Source organism: Neurospora crassa, linkage group IV, assembly GCF_000182925.2.
Source record: "Neurospora crassa OR74A linkage group IV, whole genome shotgun sequence".
NCBI classification, from domain to species: Eukaryota; Fungi; Ascomycota; class Sordariomycetes; order Sordariales; family Sordariaceae; genus Neurospora; species Neurospora crassa.
In genome coordinates this window covers 4,607,520-4,627,103 of record NC_026504.1, presented here as the reverse complement: position 1 = coordinate 4,627,103, position 19,584 = coordinate 4,607,520, and the positions used below count along the sequence as shown (strand labels likewise).

Sequence of the window (19,584 nt, the reverse complement as noted above, 5' to 3'; positions counted from 1 at the left end):
AATACGGGCTGGGCAACGATATACCTATATAAGGTCCGGACCCTAGACCGGCTTTGAGAAGCGTATTATCGAATCCCTAGCGCCTATCGCGCCCATCGCCCTAGCGCCTATTGCCAACCCAGCCGCCGCTCCAGCGCTTATCGTTAATCTAGCCGCCGCCCTAGCGCCTATTGCCAACCTAGCCGCCGCCCTAGTGCCTATTGCCAACCTAGCCGCCGCCCTAGCGCCTATTGCTAATCCAACCGCCGCCCCTAACACTATTGAGATCCAATCTAGCGATAGTTGGAGTTAGACGACGGTCGACGATTGAAGACATTGCGATGGCCTCTGAGCTATAATTGTGGGATATGGCGCGTGATTGGCCTTATTGCAAATTATCCTGCCCTGGAGGATAATAGTACTAGGACTTTTGATAATAATGTCGTTGGTTCCCTTTTCCTTTTCTCTTTCATTCTCAGTAAGGGCTCTTTGTTTGATGCCCATTGTCCGGCTGAATGCTATCTTTATTTTTCTTATTATTGGTCGCCGGTCGGTCGTGCTGTGCGATTAACTAATGACTTTGCTGACCGATAAATAGTATTTCCTTTTCATTTTCTTTAGCTTTTTATAGTACCAGGCTGCGGATTACAATTACTACTCTCACGGTTACACTAGACTACCTACCTTCATGTATTTAGAGATGATCGGGACGATCATTATTATGGAGGGGGCATTGTGAGAGGAGTAGCCCAGGGAAGGTTAACAGTCGGGACGACTGATAGTCAAGTACTGGGTAAGCTCGATAGGCACTGGGCAAGCTCGACAGGGCGCTCAACCGCCCATACATCGGGTATAAAACCTGGTGCCGCAATACATCCAAGCAGCAGTTAGATTCGAGAGAAAAACAATACAATTAGATCATTTGCAAGACCATTTGCATCCATCGTGCCGTTCGTCTTACACCTCTCTAAATAAATTATATTCTTTAATAGCGGGTAATTTAGTACGGCTAGTAGTAATATATAAACCGACTATATTAAATTAGACTTGTATTGAATTAGAGTATTTGGGACGTAGTAGTAGTAGTACTATAGTAACCGGCTTATAGGCGGCGCGGGGCTAAGTTAGTAGCGCCGAGGTAGTTAGTTTAGTCGGGGAGGCTACTTCGCCGTTGTTATTGCCCGATAAATAAAATAAAGTATCGAGAGCCCGCTTTTTGGGGGTAAGGCGGATAGGGAGTTATTATTCGACCTTATTGTTATTACTAAAATCCTTTTCGCTACTAGAAATTTTAATAAGTATTGTAGGCTTAGGGGGGGACGACGGCGGTTCTAGGACTAGGATTGGGACTAGCTCTAGCTTTAGTTCTAACGCAATAGCCTTCCCCTTCTTAATAACAGTCTTTTTAATAGTAGTCTTCTTAACGGTAGTCTTAATAGGAATAATCTTCTTCTTAAGTAAAATAATTTTAAGAATAATTTTAATAAATTATTTAACTTTATAGCTCTTCTTTCTAGGGCGGGAGGAGGTACGTTATAGAATTATTAGGCTGGGATCTTCCTGGTCTTGATCTTCGTCGAAGTAGACTATTGGTGCGCTACTTCGAGTATAGGATCGCTTTACGCCGGTGGGTTTTGAATTGAAGATTATTTTAGGAGGTATTATTGTAATGGATTTAATTAATTATTAGTGTTGTAATTACTTTGTACGTTGAAATAGCTTTAAATTGATGTAGAAATTGTTGTGAAATAATGAATTTTAACGAAGTTGTGCAATACAGAAGTGCGGTGTGTGTGTGTGTGTGTGCACGCACACACACCTCTTGCCAAGACTGCACAGGCGATTGAGTGTGGGAATGGACAGTACCAAGGTACCTTTGTTGGTTCGCCAACAAGGAAACTGGCAACCTAACAGCGGGTATGTGAAGTCAGGTACAGTGATTAGTTGGCCGTTCCTCTGGGTGCCATTGACATTAATTGCTGCGCATCGCGTGGGAAAGCGACAGCTGTTTCCAAAGTGAGAGGTTTGTCAACACCGTAAGGAAAGATGTTTGGAAACAACAAAAGCAGTCTCGAGGCGATGAAGATGCGACAAGGGAGGTGGGGGGAGGTTCCTTGGATTCCGATGATGGAATGCGCGAGCTTGGTCTGTCCAATCAGAATGTGCGCAATTCTTACCGCATCGTTGCGCCGGGGGTTAGGGTTATGGTATTGACTTGGTTGAGGCCAGTTGCCCGCACTCGCCTTTTCAGCTTGCGATTCCTCACTTTCACCACAACCAAAATAAACACATGAAGTACACCAGCGACTGCGTAATGGACTGCAGCTTCTCAAATCTACAACCTCTTTGAACCATCCCACCATTCTCATTGACGCCTACCGGCTAGCTGAGCGTGAGCCTCCACCTTAACTGAACGGACACACTCGCAATTTTCATTTACCGCCCTCTCGGGCGTCCATCATGACTTTCTTCTTGTTCTAGGACCTTCCGCAAATTCTCTGCTGTAATTGACACAGAACTTCTACCCATCATGATTTCTCCCAAAGTTCGACGGCGTTGCACTTTCTCATGAAGCGCAACCCCCACTCACAACCCTCACTCAACGCCCTTTCCATCGCCGACAACAACCTCTCGTCTGCCTCTGCCCTCAATCAGCACTTGTCAATCCGCGGTGTCGGTTGAGCGCTCTCGGTCAGAGACTCGTTACTCTCAACGACCCGCTTCTCTTGGGCGGTAGAGGTAGCGGAATACGGCCTCATCTCCATCGTCTGCTGCATGGTTGGTTGCACGCTCTGGACGCCGCAGACGATCCGTCTTGACTCTTCCTTTCGGGTCTTCTCCATCTCATATACCTCGTCGCTGATGCAAGGTTCGCACGAAATGCAACTGCACCCGCAGCATCCAGCCTTGGGTCTTCCTCTGGACATGTTTGAATTGCAGCATGTTGTCCCTTTGACGATGGCGGGAGATTGGGCGCAGAGGTTCCATAGGGCGATGAAGGGCCAGAAAATGAAAGCGGCGATGAAGAGCAGAGTCGTAACAAGTGTCGACAGGACACTGCTGTTTTGGAGCGTGGGCGAGCGCCGACGGGCTTCTAGTGGTAAGAGGTGATGGTAGTAGACTGCCATGCCGAGGGAGGTGAGACCCCACGTGATGCAGGCCACGACGATGACGAATATCTCGGAGAAAAGCATTGTGATGGATGGCTTCTTCTTTCTCGGCTGGTATTTTTGCTGGGCTCCTGGAACTGTGTGCCAATGCTGATGCTGATGCCGATGCTGATATATGAGTATTCGAGAATGAGGGTGCGATGCAGGTGAGATCTTGCTATCAAGAACTCTCTCGACTGGAAAGCAGTGGCAAAGCACTCAAGATATATAACAGCGACATCAGCAGCCAGCACGATAAAACCGTTGGCGAAGCTTTTCTTTTTCCTCCCCTTCGCACGGATTTTGTGCAATATCGCAACGGCCGAGGCAAGATAGGTCTCGGAACGGGAGGGTCTGAGACACTGCGTGGTACGCAACCTGTGCTGAGCTTTCACCCTCCATACCACGTTTCTGGCACTTGGACTCAACGATGTGCTTGGACAGAAGCAAAACGGTCTCCGAGACAGTTTGATCGATTGTACACTCCCTTACATTTTTCTACTGATGGTACTATCGTGTAAGACTGATGCGAGACTTTGCTAATTCGGGCGTCAGCTCAGAAAATCTATCCATATGTGGAACCCAAGCAGCTTTAGTTTTGTTATTTGCTGAGAAAGCAACGGCATCGTGCATATTGGCAAATTACACCATGGTGTTGTGCTTGGGCAATCGCGACATTGGGAATCGCTATTCCAAGTCCTAACTTTTGGGGAGCTCAGCTGACTGGGTAGGGCTGACTCTATGTGCAAGAAGTCTGTCTAGAGTTGATATTTGCACATTGATTTGCGCTGTTGACACACGTACCGGCGTTGATGCCGACATGCGGCCCCATCGGGAGGCCAGAAACAACATATGCATTGCAGCAAACATATCCCGAGGCCCTTCATGTACGGCGCCTGACGCCGTATTCGTGCAACCTGAGGTCACCGTTGTTGACCCAGATGAGTTTTGCCAAACAAAACAGACTCCATCGTCCCTTGGTTCCAGTTTCACCATGTGGAACGTCAGTCACTGACCCTCATCTACGGAGCCCGAATCCAAGAGTGATTGGACAAACACGGAGCATCCAGCCCCAGATTCCCATCTCTTCGGTTCCGGGTGAAGCATAATAAGACCTAGGGCCGATCGTTATGTCCTCTCCTGCAAGGTGCGCAGAGCAACACTTTTTGTCGCCAAGGGACATATACTTTTTCTTGCTTGGAGAGGTTGACGCACACACTCTTCAATCCTCCATCAAGGCTAGACAGGCACGATTCTGGATGCTGGGGAGGGTATCATTCCAATCACATATCGAGCTCGCCAAACCTTGAAATGGAGTGATTCCCGACATTTCATATCCGCTTCCCCAGAGCCCAAGAAAGCTGCTGTCGGGTACTTTACACCACATGCCTCCCTCCTCCCTCCCACAGAATCGTCAAGTCGAGTCAATCAGAGGGTTAGGGTCCAATGTAAGGGAGAAAAGCCGCCAAATGAGGTGTCGGTCCAGACTCGGGCGCTGGAGGGATGTGGCGATCCACAATTTCGGCAGCTAGCTGGTGAGCCCCACTCCAGGCCGGGGGAGATTGGACGACCTAACATCCAATGTCACAGCGGATCGCTGCAGCATGCGGTTGCCGCCAAGCAGTGCCAACCCGCCAGGGGTAATTCGTTTTTGGCTCCGTTGTTTGAGCCCTGTTTTCGAAGACCCAGTCAGTCGACTCCATCATCACGAACCAAGAATCGGGACTCCCATCGAACGGGCATCTCATCAAAGTGGAATGGAGGAGAAGCGAAGTGGAGAACTTGGATACGTAGTTCTACCACTCATGTCAACCTCATGCTTCCCGCTCGTATTTAACGAATGATGCCTCGAGAATGCTTGGTTCATTCTGGGTCCTCCTCGTGTTTCACTTTCCGACAACAAATCCTGCCAAAGCATGGTTCGACGCCTGATGATTGGGAGATCCGAGGCGGCATTCCTAACGTATGGAAATCTATGGAGTTCAATCCTCTGTTAAAACATCTCAAGATTCCCATCCACATGTCCATGGGTGATTGATGGACATGATGAACAAACGGTGCGCAGTACCTTATTCTCAGAACCGAAACTCCTGATGAGTTGGGGTGGTGAGAACCTAGTGTATGTATACAATATTGTCGAGGATGGATTGATGGCGTTTGATCAACCGCCGCGAAATGAGTGGACGGTGGTATTAATCATCTGGGCCTTGGTATACCTTGGCGCACGCAATTGAGCCTCCTTCTAGTGTAGCCCATCTTGTCCAAATTGTCCATCCCAAACAAGCGAGCTTCTCAGGCTTCTCAGCTTTGCACCAGTCTAGCAAGCCCTACCGTGATCCCAAGCGATACACCAAGTCACAGTGACGATGCGCACCTGGAAATGGATTTCGGAGTCGCCAGCAGCGCGGACACTATGGTACCAGATGAGAGCCAGGCTCACCTGGAAATGGTGGAAACCAAGAATGGAGCAGATGGAGCAAATGGAGGCCATTCGCGGGAACTGGGAGGACGGGACTGTCCTGATACGCCGAGGTCCCAACACGGGTTTTCACCACGCCGGGTTAAATAAAGCCAAGCGATGCCGGCGACAGCCTATTGGTTCGATGGCATTCCAAGAGGCTTCCAAGAAACCCCAAGATTCTTGTCACCATATGGCTGGCGCTGGCTGGCGTCTTGCCTCGTCTTGGATGGTGGCTATGCACCGGCCAAACAACATTGTTCCCCGAACCGGTTTTAGCCACCCTTCGTGTTTCTCTTTGAGTACACAAGAATGAGCTGAACTCACTCCAAGTCTTCTTCTTTAAAACATTCATCGCTGGCTTTTTGTTGGTTCTTCATCAGTCTGTCGCTAAACTCCCTCTTCCGCAACTCTTTTTTTGGCCCTTTTTCAAACCTACTGCCATATCGCTCGTTTGTATGGTATTTTAGTCCTGTTTTTTTTTTTTTTTTTTACTCTATAAGAAGTACATTCCCGCACACATCCCCCGTGTGACACTTTGCCACCTGAATACATAACGATTTATTTATCTGCATAACCGTCATCACCAAAATGCGTTCTACCATCATTATCACTGCCCTTGCGGCATCCGGTACCGTTAATGCCGGTGTTGCCGGCACCAAGAACACCAAGCGTGCTTCCATCACCCCCATCACCGCCAAGGGTAACGCCTTCTTCAAGGGTGATGAGAGATTCTACGTTCGCGGTATCGCTTACCAGCCTGGCGGTTCTTCTGCCAACCTCGTATGGACCTCTAAACATCTTAGCATACCAAAACTCTGTTGACTAACACAGACCTCTAGGATCCCCTTGCCGACCCCAAGATCTGCCTTGAGGATATCAAGAAGTTCGAGGATCTTGGCATTAACGTTGTCCGTGTTTACTCTACCGACAACTCCAAGTCGCACAAGGAGTGCATGAACGCCCTCGCGGACGCCGGTATCTACGTTGCCCTTGACGTCAACAACCCGCTGTACTCCATCAACCGCGCGACCCCTCACCCCTCTTACAACGCCGTCTACTTGCAGAGCGTCTTTGCCACCATCGACGAGTTCGCCCAGTACGACAACACCTTTGCCTTCTTCTCCGGAAACGAGGTCATCCACGATGAGGCCGAGAGTACGCTCGCCGCGCCCTACGTCAAGGCCACCGACCGCGACATGAGGGCCTACATCAAGGCACGCAAGTACCGCGCCATCCCCGTCGGTTACTCGGCCGCCGACGTGTCCAAGAACCGCATGCAGACGGCCAAGTACTTCAACTGCGGCAGCGACGAGGAGCGGTCCGACTTCTTCGCCTTCAACGATTACTCGTGGTGCAAGAGCGACTTCAAGACCTCTGGCTGGGACGTCAAGGTCAAGAACTTCACCGACTACGGCCTGCCCATCTTTTTGTCCGAGTACGGCTGCACCACCAACGGCCGCGACTTTGGCGAGGTTTCGGCCCTCATGGACCCCAAGCTCATGACCAAGGTCTACAGCGGTGGTCTCATGTACGAGTACACCATGGAGGAGAACGGATACGGAATCGTCAACATTACCAAGGGCAAGGACATCACCGACCAGACCGGCGCGCGCATCGAGCTTCCCGAGTTCGCGGCCTACAAGAAGGCCCTTGCCAAGTACCCCGCCCCCACTGGTGACGGTGGCTACTCCCAGACGACCAAGGCCCAGGACTGCCCTCCCAAGGATGACGATTGGCTCGTTGACTCGGATGAGCTTCCTGAGATGCCCGCTGCTGCTAAGAAGGTAAGCTTTCCTCTCTCAACTATGCGTGGGATCGTGAAGCAGCCTGAAACTAACTGACCAAAAATTAGTACTTCGAGAACGGCGCCGGCAAGGGTCCCGGTCTCAACGGCGCCGGCTCCCAGTGGGCCGGTGATGCCGCCTCCCCCACCACCGGTTCCGGCAGCGGCTCTGGCTCCGGCTCCGGCTCCGGCTCCGGCTCTAGCTCTTCCGCCAGCGCTTCTGCCACCCACAACGCTGCTGGCTTTTCCGTCGCTGGACCCGTGAACAAGGGCCCCTTCGTCGTCACCGGCCTTGCTCTCCTCTTCACCCTTGTCGGTGCTGTTGCTTTGTAATTATCGCATGTAGCGACTAGCGACGGAGTGTTGAGATGTGTCGGCTGAATAAGCTTTTTGTACATAACCCTATACCATATGAGAACATATAGACAAGGAATTCGGGAGGATTGCGGTGATTTCGGGCCTGTTGAATTGCATTCTGATTGAAAATAATACCTAAATTAGTCGATTCACGTTTCGCGATGCATTCACAGTCTGTCGTTGTGGTTGTTAACTGTTTTCGTGTGTATGTTTCAACGCGTTGTCGTTTGTCTAAGCCGTTGATCTGCCGGACATCAGGTTGATCAGGGTTCGGTATGTCGATGATGTTCGGCGATTGTCAGATGTGCGTGTACATCTTTGCGCGGCGCAGGGATATGAATCTCTCAACATGACTGGCTGTGGAAATGATCGACCTGGTGAGATCATAATGATCTATGCCAGCTTATTCTGACTTCACTTCCCGACTAGGAGTACATCAAGTTGTACACCAAAGGCAGTCAGTCTATCATTTTGGTATCCAAAAGATATGGCATTTGTGTTTTCATCAGGCAGGTCCCAACATCTCCGACATTATGGTGTTGCTAGTTGATTCTGGTTTCCACGGCATGGCAAGAGTAGGTACCTACTCCATGCAGTATGTAGACGCGCAAGCACTTCTGGTTCGGGTAGCAAGATGCAGATCGGTAGGTACGTAGGTGGTCTTCAACATACCTACCTTCCACAATCACCAATATCACCGACTGATTCCAGCTCGACTTCCTCCAAAGCATCAAGCCCGCCGTTGCAGCCCACCAATAAGTGAGCTGATGCGGTCGAGGTAGGTTGACGGCAGCAACAAATCGGGAACAAAACACACTGTCTCGGTTCCGACCGGGAGACAGGAACACAGCTGGCAGCCACGCTCCCACGTTATGCCGCTTTTAGGCACTTGCCTGTTTCGAGGGAAAATCCCCAATTGGGTTTTGGATCTGGAGGTGAGTGGGTGGGCCTCTCCTTATTGAAGACGAAAGAAGAATTGGAAGGCATCGGATGTTACACCACAGAAGACTTCCCGTGTCATTGGGCTGTCAGGAAAGTCGTTCTTTGGACATTCCGTCGCCGACGCTGCTCCACTCCGGCGGCCCTTCCTTTTCGAAATGCCGTCGGATGCAGTCGGGTATGTCACGCAAGTACCTCTAGGTAGAAATAGTGGACGAGCAGCTTCCCTTCCGTCCAGCTGCCTACTGCTGAACTGATAAGCCGAAAGGGACGGGGTGGCGACGGGAGGCCTAGAGGTAACCTTACCTCCCGTCTAGGTATCAAGGCAATAAAAGTAACAGCTTTTGACCCGCAACTGGCTGAATATTCCTAGAAAGAACGAAGCAGGAGAAGAGGTAAAATGTCAGGGAATTGCATGAGAAGTGCAGCTTCCGTGGAAGAGATGTAAACCTAAAGACTGGACAAACTCAAGCCGCAACTTCCCCAAATGTTGTGCGATGATCAACATCGAGGGAAGGTGCATCACGACGAAGCCCGTTTGAGAGGGATAATTCTAAGAGGCTGGCAGCGTTCTATCTTGCTTCACGTCGCTTTCGCTTCTCATCATCTTTATTCTCTGCTTTACTTTTAGGTTTCTCTCCTCGGTGCAGAGTGGCATTTGTACTGGAAGAGTCGCTATTCTATCAATGGCACGCCTGTCCGGTTCCAAATCCTCACCATCACCATCATTAACTCATGTTTCCGATCGATGGTGAACGCCCATTTGTTATAATGGCGCTCCTATCAGCGGCAAAGCTTGTCATTCTCATCGGCGTCTGTAAGTCCAGCCTCTGTACCCCTTGATTCTCGGCTTCTCGTGTAATCTTGGACTTTTTAACCAACTAAGCCCGGCTTTAGTTTGCTTCGCTGTCGCCGTCGAAGGCCGTCCCGATGGTCACCATCTCTTTGGCTTCCCCGACCCCAGCCAGGGGGCACCCTCAGCGCCTGTCGCTCAAGATGCGATTGACAATGACCCCGTGTCCAAGCACTACCTACACATCCATGGAATCATCGCTGCCCTCGCCTTCGTCATCCTTTTCCCTCTCGGTTCTATCCCCATTCGCTTACTTCCAGGCCGTTTGGCCGTCTTCGCCCATGCTACTTGGCAGCTCTCTACGCTAATCGTTTATTTGGCCGCCGCTGGGCTCGGTATTCACGTTATGAATCGAAATCCTAACACGGTATTCACTTCGCTCCCTCTTCCTCTAGTCTTGGTTTAACATGCTTTTTTCTGGTCGATGAAAACTGACATCTTATTATCATCAAACAAGATGAGAGATGCACGCATGAACTACCACCCAATCATCGGCATTATGATTATCATCCTCCTTTTGATCCAAACTTTGGTTGGCATTGTCCACCACCACCGCGGAGGCGGCTTAGCCCTTCACCTCATACTGGGAAGGATTGCCATTACTGTTGGAATGATCAATGGCTATGTAGGCTTAATCATAAGGGACGGCGATACAGAACCGAAAGTCAAGGCAATCTACGTTGCGATCGCGCTGGCAATCTGGCTCGTATGGACTGCCATATCGATATGGTGGGAGTGGAAGAGGGAAATGAGAGAGAGGGCAGAAAAGGAGCTGGAGCGTGCCCTGGCCGAAGACGGGACAGGAGTTGGAGCCGACCGCGGAGTGAATGACCAGAGCGACACAAAGGCGAGGGAAGCACTTAGGAAGGCTAAGAGATCAAGAGGTTGAGGTTAACAGGGTTTGATGTCGAGTTGATGGTGTGACAAGTTCGTGTTGTTGGAAATGGTTGGAGTCTTGCCCTTTTAATATCCTCGAAGGAGTCTTGGTGTTGTACGTCCCGCATCCTATACAGGAACAGTCGATAAAAATAGCTATAAGAATAATTGTTATCCACCGAATAGAAATATCTCACCGGGCCAGTCCGTGAAGATCATTGTTGTTGTGTACGATCTTCAGCCCGCCACATTTCGCCTAGTTAAATTGCTTCATTTGCTTCATCGCACCATCCGACTTGGTGTCGTCCCCTTGTGGACCCAGCACCATGGCTCCATGCTCCATCACCACATACAAACATAAGCTGCGCCCCAATGTCAAAACCTTGAACCCTGGGAAAGTCTCATCAATCATCACCATCACTGACGTCCCTGTCGTCCATCTGCAGCACAGCAAAGCAAATCCCTATGATCACAGACGGCCAACCAAATAAACCATCAAAAGAGAAATCGTCCGAATCCAAACCGGACTAAGCCGAGACGGAAAAAAAAAGACTGGGATACGGATCGCTCGTGGGCACACAGCCACACGGCGATACAATATTCCTTCCCCAAAAAACAAAAACAAGAAAGATGCTCATGGGCAAGATGCTCAAACTGAGTCAACAACTCAACAAGCTCTCCAAACCCATCCTCGTCTACCTCGCCGCCCTCCAAGACGTGCCCGTCAACCCCATCCACATCGCCACTGCTGCTGCCGCCACTACGACGACGACGACGACGACGTCGTATTATGTTGCGAGTACTTGCACCGAGAGTCCGACGGCGGTTTGTCACTATCATCAGATTCCCCAGTACCACCCAGGAGGAGGAGTGGGACTAGGGGGAGGGGGAGGGGGAGGGGCAGGAACGTGGCCGACGCCTTTTCCGTTTGCGTACTCGCCAGCGACGGCGTCGTCGTCGTCGTTGTCGTCTGTGATGGGATTGGAAGTTTGGCTGTGGTGGTCTGAGGGGTTTTGGAGAGGTGAGATGGAAGGTGCGGAGGAGAATGTCCTGCTGAGTATCATCAGGAGCTTGGCGGCCTGACTACCTTAGTTGTAGTCCACTCTCCTACAGTTGCTTACTCTAAGGGATAGGGGGAGGGGGGTGAATCTAAGGGAAGGGGGGAGGGGGAGTAGGATAGACAAGCGTGAAGAGCACCTTCTCTAGGTCTTCAATCACTTGTCGGCTGAGCTTATGCTTGATCCGCTCGGATTCCATGATGATGGCGAACCCTTTACGGCAGGTTGAGCGGATGATGAGCTCGAGACGGTCGAAGCGATCGAAGCGCTTGAGTTGAGAGGTCCAGGTGGGATCCTTGGTTGTGAAAGTACTGTCTGCAGCCATGGCCATGGCCAGAAGGTCTTTCGACCTGGCTGGGTCTTCAATCTGCTGGATTCCTGTGTTTTTTTAAGGAAGTGGGGTTCATTAGCTTTTGTTTGTGGGAGGTGTAATGGATGGTTTGGGTTTTCTGGCGTTATGCGGTAAGGGGCGTCCATGGTACGGTTTTGTTTGACGTATGTGCTGCGTATTCTTGGATTGGGATAGATGATGGGTCAGGGTATTGTAACAAGGAGCGTGCATTGGATGTTTGCATCGGCGGCAATGGGCATCTGGGTGATGGGGACTGGGCTTCAGGTACTTGGGTAGAATCTACGTACCACATGTCCCGATAGATCCGGCGCCTGTTGAAAAGGGAAACGTCTTGTTAGCACAGAAAGACAGAGTAGTATGACATTTAAAAGAAACGCTTAGTACCATCGATAAACGGCGTGAAATCGGTCCAAACTTTCAGGGGCGCCTGTTGTCGACACATGATGTCGATCGTGAAGGCTATGTACATTAGGCTGTTCAGCCTGTCGGGTTTGATCAGATCCTTGGCTGTCGTACTATCAGCGATTCCGTACGCTCGAAGTGTGACAGACATGCCATCACCTACCGTGAATAATGGCTCTTTCAGGCTTCCCAGGCCATCCCATCTGCAGACTGAGCAAGTCGATGCCTTCGTGTTCCACGACCATATCCCTCCATGATTGTATGAAAAGCCACAGTCTGTGGCTGGGCAAACGAAGGTATGCGTTGACAAGTAACTCCCGATTGCGTTGGCGAATTTCTTCGTCTATCCCGAGGGACCACGAGTCAATCTTGATTCTCAGGGTCTTCATCCTTACGACTTGATCGATGTCCTTCTCTACGGTATCACATGACCCACCTAATTCAGGAGATCGTCAGTGAATTTCTATAAAATTCTTGCAGCTTTGTGCCATACCTAATAGTTGGTAGTCATCGAAGGCGGCGTCAACTTCCGATGTGCCCCATGTCAGTGCAAGTAGTTCCATGAATGTATCGAAGAAACGTCGTCCCTGGTGCCGAAGCTGAATCCTTTCATGATCCTGGATCAACGTAGGCATCATCCAGAACGGAGCCCTCTTCGAGCCCAGAGAATGTGACACAATTTCCAGCTTGTTGAGTGTCTTGATGCGACCTTCCTCATCGTCCCCTACCAATATCTTGTCAAGCGGAAGAGGAGGGGTAGTCAAATACCACTCCAGTGTCCTTGCAAATGCTTGCTTGGAGTCAAAAACAATACTGGTGCAGTGTACACAATTGATGAGAAAGATCGAGTTAATGGTGTTCACATGTTGACTCCCGATCGGGAAGAAGGGAAAGCGGAACTTGTCGTGTTTAGTTGTCCGTCCGTCATAGCCCTCTCGAAAGACCACACGGCCATCCACGATTGTGCTGTAACTATTTCCCGCCTTGTGTACAGGTAGATCAGCCAACATACCATTGGAAGAACCAAAACGACCCATAAATATAGACCGTCTGAATTCCCTGTTCTCTTTGATTTCAGGATTTCGGTCTTCGTGTGGCTCAGGCAGCAGCGCAGAGCGAAGAACAATCAAAATCTTTGGAGAGACCGGCGCAAAAGTATGGAGTTCCAAGGAGGCAAGGCATTCTTCCTTGTTTGATTTGCCGTTTGGGCCATATTCGCTCGGCCCTTCATATATCGAGTAGCTGTTGTCGGTAAGGATGAACTCGTTCTTCGCTTCAGATGGTACGCACAAAGCCATGTAGAAATCTTGAAAATGACCAGCGAACCAGATGGCATCACCACGAGACATCTTCTCGAAAAGCTCATCTACCCATTTCGACTCCGAGCCCATGTCAAGGTTGATGATTGTTTCGATATTATGTAACCATACCTGCATAGGGGTTTTGAATTGCGGATATTCGTTCATGTACTTTCGAAAGGCCTCCTGGTCGTTCTCAGAATATGCGTCTGGTCTGTCGGGGCAGAAGCGGGTGTAGAACCCACGACTGCGGTACTTCATGAGGCAGAGAAACTTGCGAATCAAGTTGCGCTCGTCTCGGGTGATAACCACTCCGCCCTCTTTCACTGCATATGCCTTTTTGATCTTAGTGAAGATAAGTGCTGCCTGGGCCTCCAGTTTGGAGAGCAACTTCTCGACACGTCTTTGCTCCCCGGTGGGCTTCGTGAAGTCGTCGTACATGTTGATCTGCCCGAAAATCCTGGAAACGGGTTTCTCGGTGATAACGGCAGGGTCCTGGGTTAGGTCGAGGCTGTTGAGTACCAGATCTCCCGGATACATGCCCTTCTCATACTTGGGCTTTGGCGTTCCTTTGGGTCTTTTGAACACTTTGGGGACCCTATGGGCAAAGTTCTTGAGAAGGAACTGGGGGACAAAGTGTTGGTACTGTCCATTTGGTGCGGCGGGTGTCGCGATTTTAGGCTTGGGATGTGACATGATGTGATGAGAGGTGATGTTGTTCTTGAAAGCGACGTCGAGGTGGGAGAGGAGCTTTGACTTGGGAAGAAAGTGTGGGAAGTGTGTAGCGGATGTGCGTCGATACCGATTTCATCGGAAAAGTCACGTCGTCCATGAGAATATATTTGTCGAGCTCAGCCACGGCCGTCCTCGTTAGAGTCGTGAGAGTGACATTCACACATGCAAGCGCCCGAGATGACCCATTCGTGAGGCCTACAGCAGCGGGGTTGGTCTGGTTGGACCCCAAAAGAAGAGAGAGTGCGCTGATTGGCAGCTTCGAAGCCCTGTCTATCGATTCGTTCGCATTGTATATACGTACATTTGGCGAATCGGGCTCACTCTGCTTGAGTTGATGGATTTGCATGCTTCCATCGCGGGCAACCATAGGGATTGGCCGATGCAAGAGACGTTGCGTCGCATGAGAGGCAACAGGGGGCGTGATGTTAAAGACTTCCAGTTCCAAGTGGAAAACAGCGAGAGATTCCGTGATCATGCAAGCGTAACAAGTGTGCCGTCCGGTGTAGTGCTGTTGATATTTTAGTTGGAGAATGGAGGTTGTGTTTACTATTCGTGATTGCGGGCGGAAAGAAAAGTGGAAGGAGAGGAACAGTTGGAGACATGCTTTACGCTTCAGCCTTCAATGTGTAGGTATAGGAACTAACTTTCTATAAAACTCTCATCAGTAACAGATTGTTGGGCGTGTGGCTCAGTTGGTAGAGCGTTCGCTTAGCATGTTCTTTAGCATGCGAAAGGTCCTGGGTTCGATTCCCAGCTCGTCCACTCTTTTTGTAACTTTTTTTTTCCTTTTGGGCTCGCCCCCTTTTCGATTTCCTCCGAGCGTTTCTATAGGTGTTTTTCTTTTGATCTATGGTAGTTCCAGATTCTAACTGTACTGCAGCGGTCATGTTTGAAGGGCCAAGTAAAGAAGTGGTAAATTCTTCTAACCGACTCTTATCATGGTTTTCTTTCGGAGACATCACCCTTCAGATTCCTGCTGCACCTCTCAAAAACTAGAGGTATTTGGGATGTGGCCGCATGTGTCCGTTGCCGCCCCTGATCTCCACATCCCACGTTCTCCCGCCTTGACTCCGGTTTCCGCACCTGTTTGATCTTCCCAGGGATCCGTCATAGCTCCCTCCCATGGAAAGTTGAAGGCCTCTAGAAGGACACACGCCGTTAGATCAATGGGGCACTGGGGTATAAGGACGTTTCTGTCATCAGGCACAACTGAAGTTACAACCCTATTCAATTCGGCCTTATCGTTGAGGCCCGAATGAAAAGACCATTGGCAAGGCAGAAACGAAGATTATTTATTTGGAAGTACTATTTCTGTTGGGTTTGGCTATTGCTATTAAATTTCCCACAGCATACGATCCCTATTACCGTCCTACCGAGCATCCCATAGTGATCGATTGCTCTCCAGCCCAAGTTCCTTTCCTAAAGGAAGATGCTCTACCGGTTCCACTATTCCCTTTTGCCCGTTTACCGTCCGCTGTCCGTGAGTCGTAAGTGAGTGTCCTATGTCCATACCGTTTCCATACCGTCATTACTCGTCGCAGTCATTCATCCTTTACCCAAGCCAGTTCGTCATCCTTGAGGTCCTTAATCCGTATCAAAGAAACTGCCCTCTCTTCCCTTCGATCTCTTTCCCGCCGCCCCTGAATCCTCCAACTTCATCACCATCCCATCCCATCTCCTAACTTCCTCCCCGTAGAACCACCACACACCCGCCGCCATGGCCGCAATAACTGTCTGTACCACTGCAAACCCAATACACATGTCTCTCAACCCATACCCTGACGACAGAGCCGCACCGCTACTCGAAGTCGAGATCCCACTAGGACCCGCAATAACCAGAATACCAGCAAACAAGGTCCTCCAGCATGCCACGCCGGCCATCATATCGTTTTCGTGTCTGGTTGACGCAGTGCTCAGGCTAATCAAGGGACGAGAGATAGCGTCGAAGATGTACGCCCCTGCAGCGAGGAGACCGAGGACGAAGCTGATTTCTGGGAGGTTCGTACTCGAAATCTTGCCATTGTCAATGCCCGCGTTGGTATGAAGGCCAAAGGTAAGGATGCCGATAAAGGAAAGGAAGGAACCGGCTGTGATGGCAACCGTGATGACCTTGTTGTTGAACTGCGTTGGTATAGAGGACAAGACGGGAAATCGTGACTGTAATCGAGGTATGAAGAGCGGTAAGAGCGCTAAGGCGGTTGCTGTAGCGGTGGCGAGAAGCCAGGGACCCGTCATAAGAACGCCAATGGTGGTTGTGGTGTAGACAGAGTGGAACAGAAGGGAGAGAGTCGAGCTCAAGGCCCACAGTGATGAATATGAAAAGAAGGATGTGAAAAAGAGAATTAGCGTAGTAGGTGCAATGAAAGCACGAGGTGCTTCGAGCAGGGTGACCGAATCTGCCGATCCACTGGTGTAGGAGTATGGCTTCATCTTCACAATGTAGTCGTTGATGGCATCCAAGATACGGTCCCGTGAAATACCCTGACACATGGACTCCTTGTAGGGACTTTCACCACCCTCATCAATTCGAGGTAGTGCATTAGTGCGGTCATATGCTGTCTCGGGCACACCGAGGGCAATGGCCGGGACGGCAAGGACAAAAAAGCAGCTGAGAACTGTGAATTGTAACTCGAACCCAGTCTGGCCTCGCGATGTTATCCCACCAAGCAGTGGTGGGCCCCATGTAGTTGTGACGACGATAACGGTGTAAATGGAAAGCCGAAGGTTGCGTTCGTGTTCCTTGAAAGCGTGAGTCATGTACAGAGTAGTCTGATTTCGACGAAGTGTCGGGTTGCACTTACAAAGAATATATCGTAGATAGAACTCTGGACCAGCGTATCAATGACACCCCATCCCAAACCTTGGAAAACCCTTGCGGCCAGGCATTGGCTGTAGCTGGTCCTCACGCCGGTGTTCCATACGGTACCAATGAATAAAAGTACTAATGACATGAGATACAGCGGTCTTTTGCCACATATTTTCGATGTAATAAGACTGACGAGCCCAGTAAAAGCAGACAGAATCAAGGGAACACCGGTCAAAGCGGCGGCGGCAGTGTATGATACACGATACCCATCAGCTGCCTGAGCATTTACACTGATGAAGGCTGTCTTCATGACTCCAGTTAAAGCTACCATCAGCAGAAGAGCATAAAAGCTGATCTCCTTTCGCCAGCGGTGCCAGTTCTGAAAATGTAAGCTTGTGCACTTGTATAGTGAGTGTCAAGAAGATTTTTGAACTTACTAATGGGTCCTCAGGATCATCACTTGGTTGTGGCGACAGCTCAACTCCACTGTGCTTGCCTTGCCCATATTTGATGGTCCTTGTGGTCGAAGCTAGAGATGTCCATGACGACTGTGTGTGTAGTGTTGAATTCCCAGATTTCTTTCCTAGTGATGACGCCGTTTCGGGCCGTGTTTCCGAGATCGTGCTCAGCGAAGCTTGTAATCTTAAGGGTGGTGGTGGTTGAATCGGCGGCGGGCTTGGAGAACTGAAAGTGCTTGACACTGATCCAGATCGGCTGTGTGTTGTGCTTTTCCTTGGGTGTGGTGTCGGTGGTAGCGGTCTGTTTGGTGCTGGCGGTGTGCTTGTAGAAGGCATTGTCTCCTGCGGACTTGTAGAAGATGGCCTGAAAGGTTCCTTGGTAGGAAGGGGAGGTGGCGGCAACGCCATGCTGAGGCCGACTATATTCCGGTTGTCCATTTCCAAAATCCCAAGCCGAGTACTCTCGACGACCCAACTTGTTGTGTTCCAAAGCACGACCCAGCTGCTTGTTACCAAAGCGAGTGTTGTTGTCCCGTTGTCGCTGTCCAGCAGTCGATAACGAAGCAGTCGAGTGACACAAACGAGGAATGGACTGGCAAGAGGAGCAAAGAGGGAAACATGAGCATGGGAAGGGTCACTCGACAACGGTATTAAGAGAATGACGGGGCATGTCACACACGAGGAGGCCCACACATGATCGGGCACATTTCACGCTTGTGAGACCAAGAGCCTTGTTCATGACGTTGAGCCCTCCATGCCAGATATTGACGCCTACGTCTAGTATGGCCTTTGACAACTGGGGCTAGTCAGTATGAGAACCTCGAGGAGGAGGGCCCGCGACGATCAAGTGCGCCATGAGGGAGCATCGGCTAGTAACACAAAGTCGGAACAGTTCCGGGCACGGCAAGACAGAGATGGATAGGATCCCTACTTGTTGACAGGGTAGATGATTACCACCCTGCCGGAAACTGATTCGTGGGGGAAAGGTCGAAAAGGAATGTTGAAGCCTTTTTTTTCCCTGTGTTTGGCTCCCTCTTCCCAAGCTCCCAGCTTGTTCGTCTCCCGCATTCACCTCGATTTGCCTTCAGAAAAAGAAACCTTTCAAGCGGAAAACAAACCGAAAAACACTTGGCATGCACAGGACACTTGCCATATGACTTCTCTTCTTTGTAGCGACAGAAAGGCCATCAGCCCATGCCGCACCGCCGAGTATCCATGTCGTACCCAGGAGTCCCTCACGAACGATTCGTATGTAGCTGGTTCATTGTCCCCCAGTCGGGTACAGGAAGCAACCTCAAAGTTCAGAGCTTCAGGGATAATAGGACCCACCTCGATCCGTGGGTAGGTATGTTTGAGTTGCAAGCGAGTTCTGGGGGTGGTCGGGTCGGCAATCATCCAGGCCAGCGCCATGACACCGCTGGACACCGAAGCAGTCGGTTGCACACTCAACCACCTTATTTTCAGCGAGCTGAAACAGGACTTGAAGCGGGAGGGGGCGCGAATGTCTCGGGAGCCACGGCGTCGACCTGTTCCGCACCGACTACCGCACCGACCAGAAACGGTTATACTGCCGGTTTGATCGCCAACTTGACAGAAGGAAAGAAAAAGAGGGGTTGAGTTCACACAAGGGAGCCTCATTGGTGACGCTTCAGATCTGTCGCGCATTTAGGCAAGGTGCGCCAACCACCATCCGGCATGTCTGTTGGTAGAAACAAACAGCGGGGGGGAAAAGAATGAAAAAAGAAGAGAAAAAAAAATTGAAAAATGACATCGGGTTCCAGTTCTTCCAACGAAAACAGAGAAAAAGGAAAGAAGCACTTTGTGTCACGGCACCTGCCCGTAAAACTTTCCTCTTGGCGCTCTTCCCCCTGCACCTTCCCGTGCAGCTTTGGGTGTTCCTTCTCCCGTCCTATTTTTCGTCTACGAATTGTTGCGGTTTTCGCAGGCAAATTGCCGCTTCGTAACCTAACTGCTACACGAGAACACAACTTAATGCATCGATCGTTACCTGCCTCTCCCGAGTGTCGGACAGCATCGGACCAGGTCATAACATGGCTGGCTCATCTCATTGTTACCTT

General features: G+C 50.3%; 7 protein-coding genes and 1 non-coding gene across 9 annotated transcripts; 4 read left to right on the top strand and 4 right to left on the bottom strand.

Moving 5' to 3' along the window:
* Positions 1-2,273: 2,273 nt before the first annotated feature.
* On the bottom strand, positions 2,274-3,679 carry NCU07252 (hypothetical protein). Its single transcript, XM_957013.2, has one exon. The coding sequence runs from the start codon at positions 3,171-3,173 to the stop codon at positions 2,631-2,633; it is 543 nt and encodes a 180-aa protein (XP_962106.1). The 5' UTR covers positions 3,174-3,679; the 3' UTR covers positions 2,274-2,630.
* A 1,931-nt stretch (positions 3,680-5,610) lies between these two features.
* Positions 5,611-7,931, top strand: gel-4 (1,3-beta-glucanosyltransferase gel1). The gene is made up of 3 exons (XM_957014.3): positions 5,611-6,369; positions 6,429-7,373; positions 7,442-7,931. Exons 1-3 carry the CDS (start codon positions 6,178-6,180, stop codon positions 7,703-7,705), a joined length of 1,401 nt encoding a protein of 466 aa, XP_962107.1. The 5' UTR covers positions 5,611-6,177; the 3' UTR covers positions 7,706-7,931.
* A 1,259-nt stretch (positions 7,932-9,190) lies between these two features.
* NCU07254 (hypothetical protein) lies at positions 9,191-10,598 on the top strand. The gene is made up of 3 exons (XM_957015.3): positions 9,191-9,485; positions 9,566-9,888; positions 9,979-10,598. The coding sequence occupies exons 1-3, from the start codon at positions 9,404-9,406 to the stop codon at positions 10,408-10,410; spliced, it is 837 nt and encodes a 278-aa protein (XP_962108.2). The 5' UTR covers positions 9,191-9,403; the 3' UTR covers positions 10,411-10,598.
* Positions 10,599-10,812: 214 nt separating this feature from the next.
* On the top strand, positions 10,813-12,193 carry NCU16859 (hypothetical protein). Its single transcript, XM_011396128.1, has one exon. The coding sequence runs from the start codon at positions 11,028-11,030 to the stop codon at positions 11,478-11,480; it is 453 nt and encodes a 150-aa protein (XP_011394430.1). The 5' UTR covers positions 10,813-11,027; the 3' UTR covers positions 11,481-12,193.
* On the bottom strand, positions 11,401-14,523 carry NCU07255. 2 transcript variants are annotated; one of them, XM_011395923.1, is made up of 5 exons: positions 12,703-14,523; positions 12,373-12,645; positions 12,192-12,314; positions 12,095-12,118; positions 11,420-11,833 (listed from the first exon to the last, which is right to left on the bottom strand). In XM_011395923.1, the coding sequence occupies exons 1-5, from the start codon at positions 14,201-14,203 to the stop codon at positions 11,547-11,549; spliced, it is 2,208 nt and encodes a 735-aa protein (XP_011394225.1). In that variant the 5' UTR covers positions 14,204-14,523; the 3' UTR covers positions 11,420-11,546. The 2 variants fall into 2 exon arrangements, with proteins under 2 accessions (XP_011394226.1, XP_011394225.1); XM_011395924.1 differs by having other exon boundaries at positions 11,401-12,118; positions 12,703-14,295.
* Positions 14,524-14,919: 396 nt separating this feature from the next.
* NCU15191 lies at positions 14,920-15,004 on the top strand. The gene has a single exon. It is a non-coding gene; the product is annotated as a tRNA-Ala (tRNA).
* Positions 15,005-15,518: 514 nt separating this feature from the next.
* NCU11347 (hypothetical protein) lies at positions 15,519-17,267 on the bottom strand. Its single transcript, XM_001728096.2, has 2 exons — positions 17,044-17,267; positions 15,519-16,981 (listed from the first exon to the last, which is right to left on the bottom strand). Exons 1-2 carry the CDS (start codon positions 17,191-17,193, stop codon positions 15,827-15,829), a joined length of 1,305 nt encoding a protein of 434 aa, XP_001728148.2. The 5' UTR covers positions 17,194-17,267; the 3' UTR covers positions 15,519-15,826.
* A 258-nt stretch (positions 17,268-17,525) lies between these two features.
* On the bottom strand, positions 17,526-18,771 carry NCU11346 (hypothetical protein; the record flags this gene model as incomplete). The annotated part of the gene is made up of 3 exons (XM_001728095.1): positions 17,526-18,098; positions 18,186-18,283; positions 18,750-18,771. The coding sequence occupies 3 exons, from the start codon at positions 18,769-18,771 to the stop codon at positions 17,526-17,528; spliced, it is 693 nt and encodes a 230-aa protein (XP_001728147.1).
* Positions 18,772-19,584: the final 813 nt, after the last annotated feature.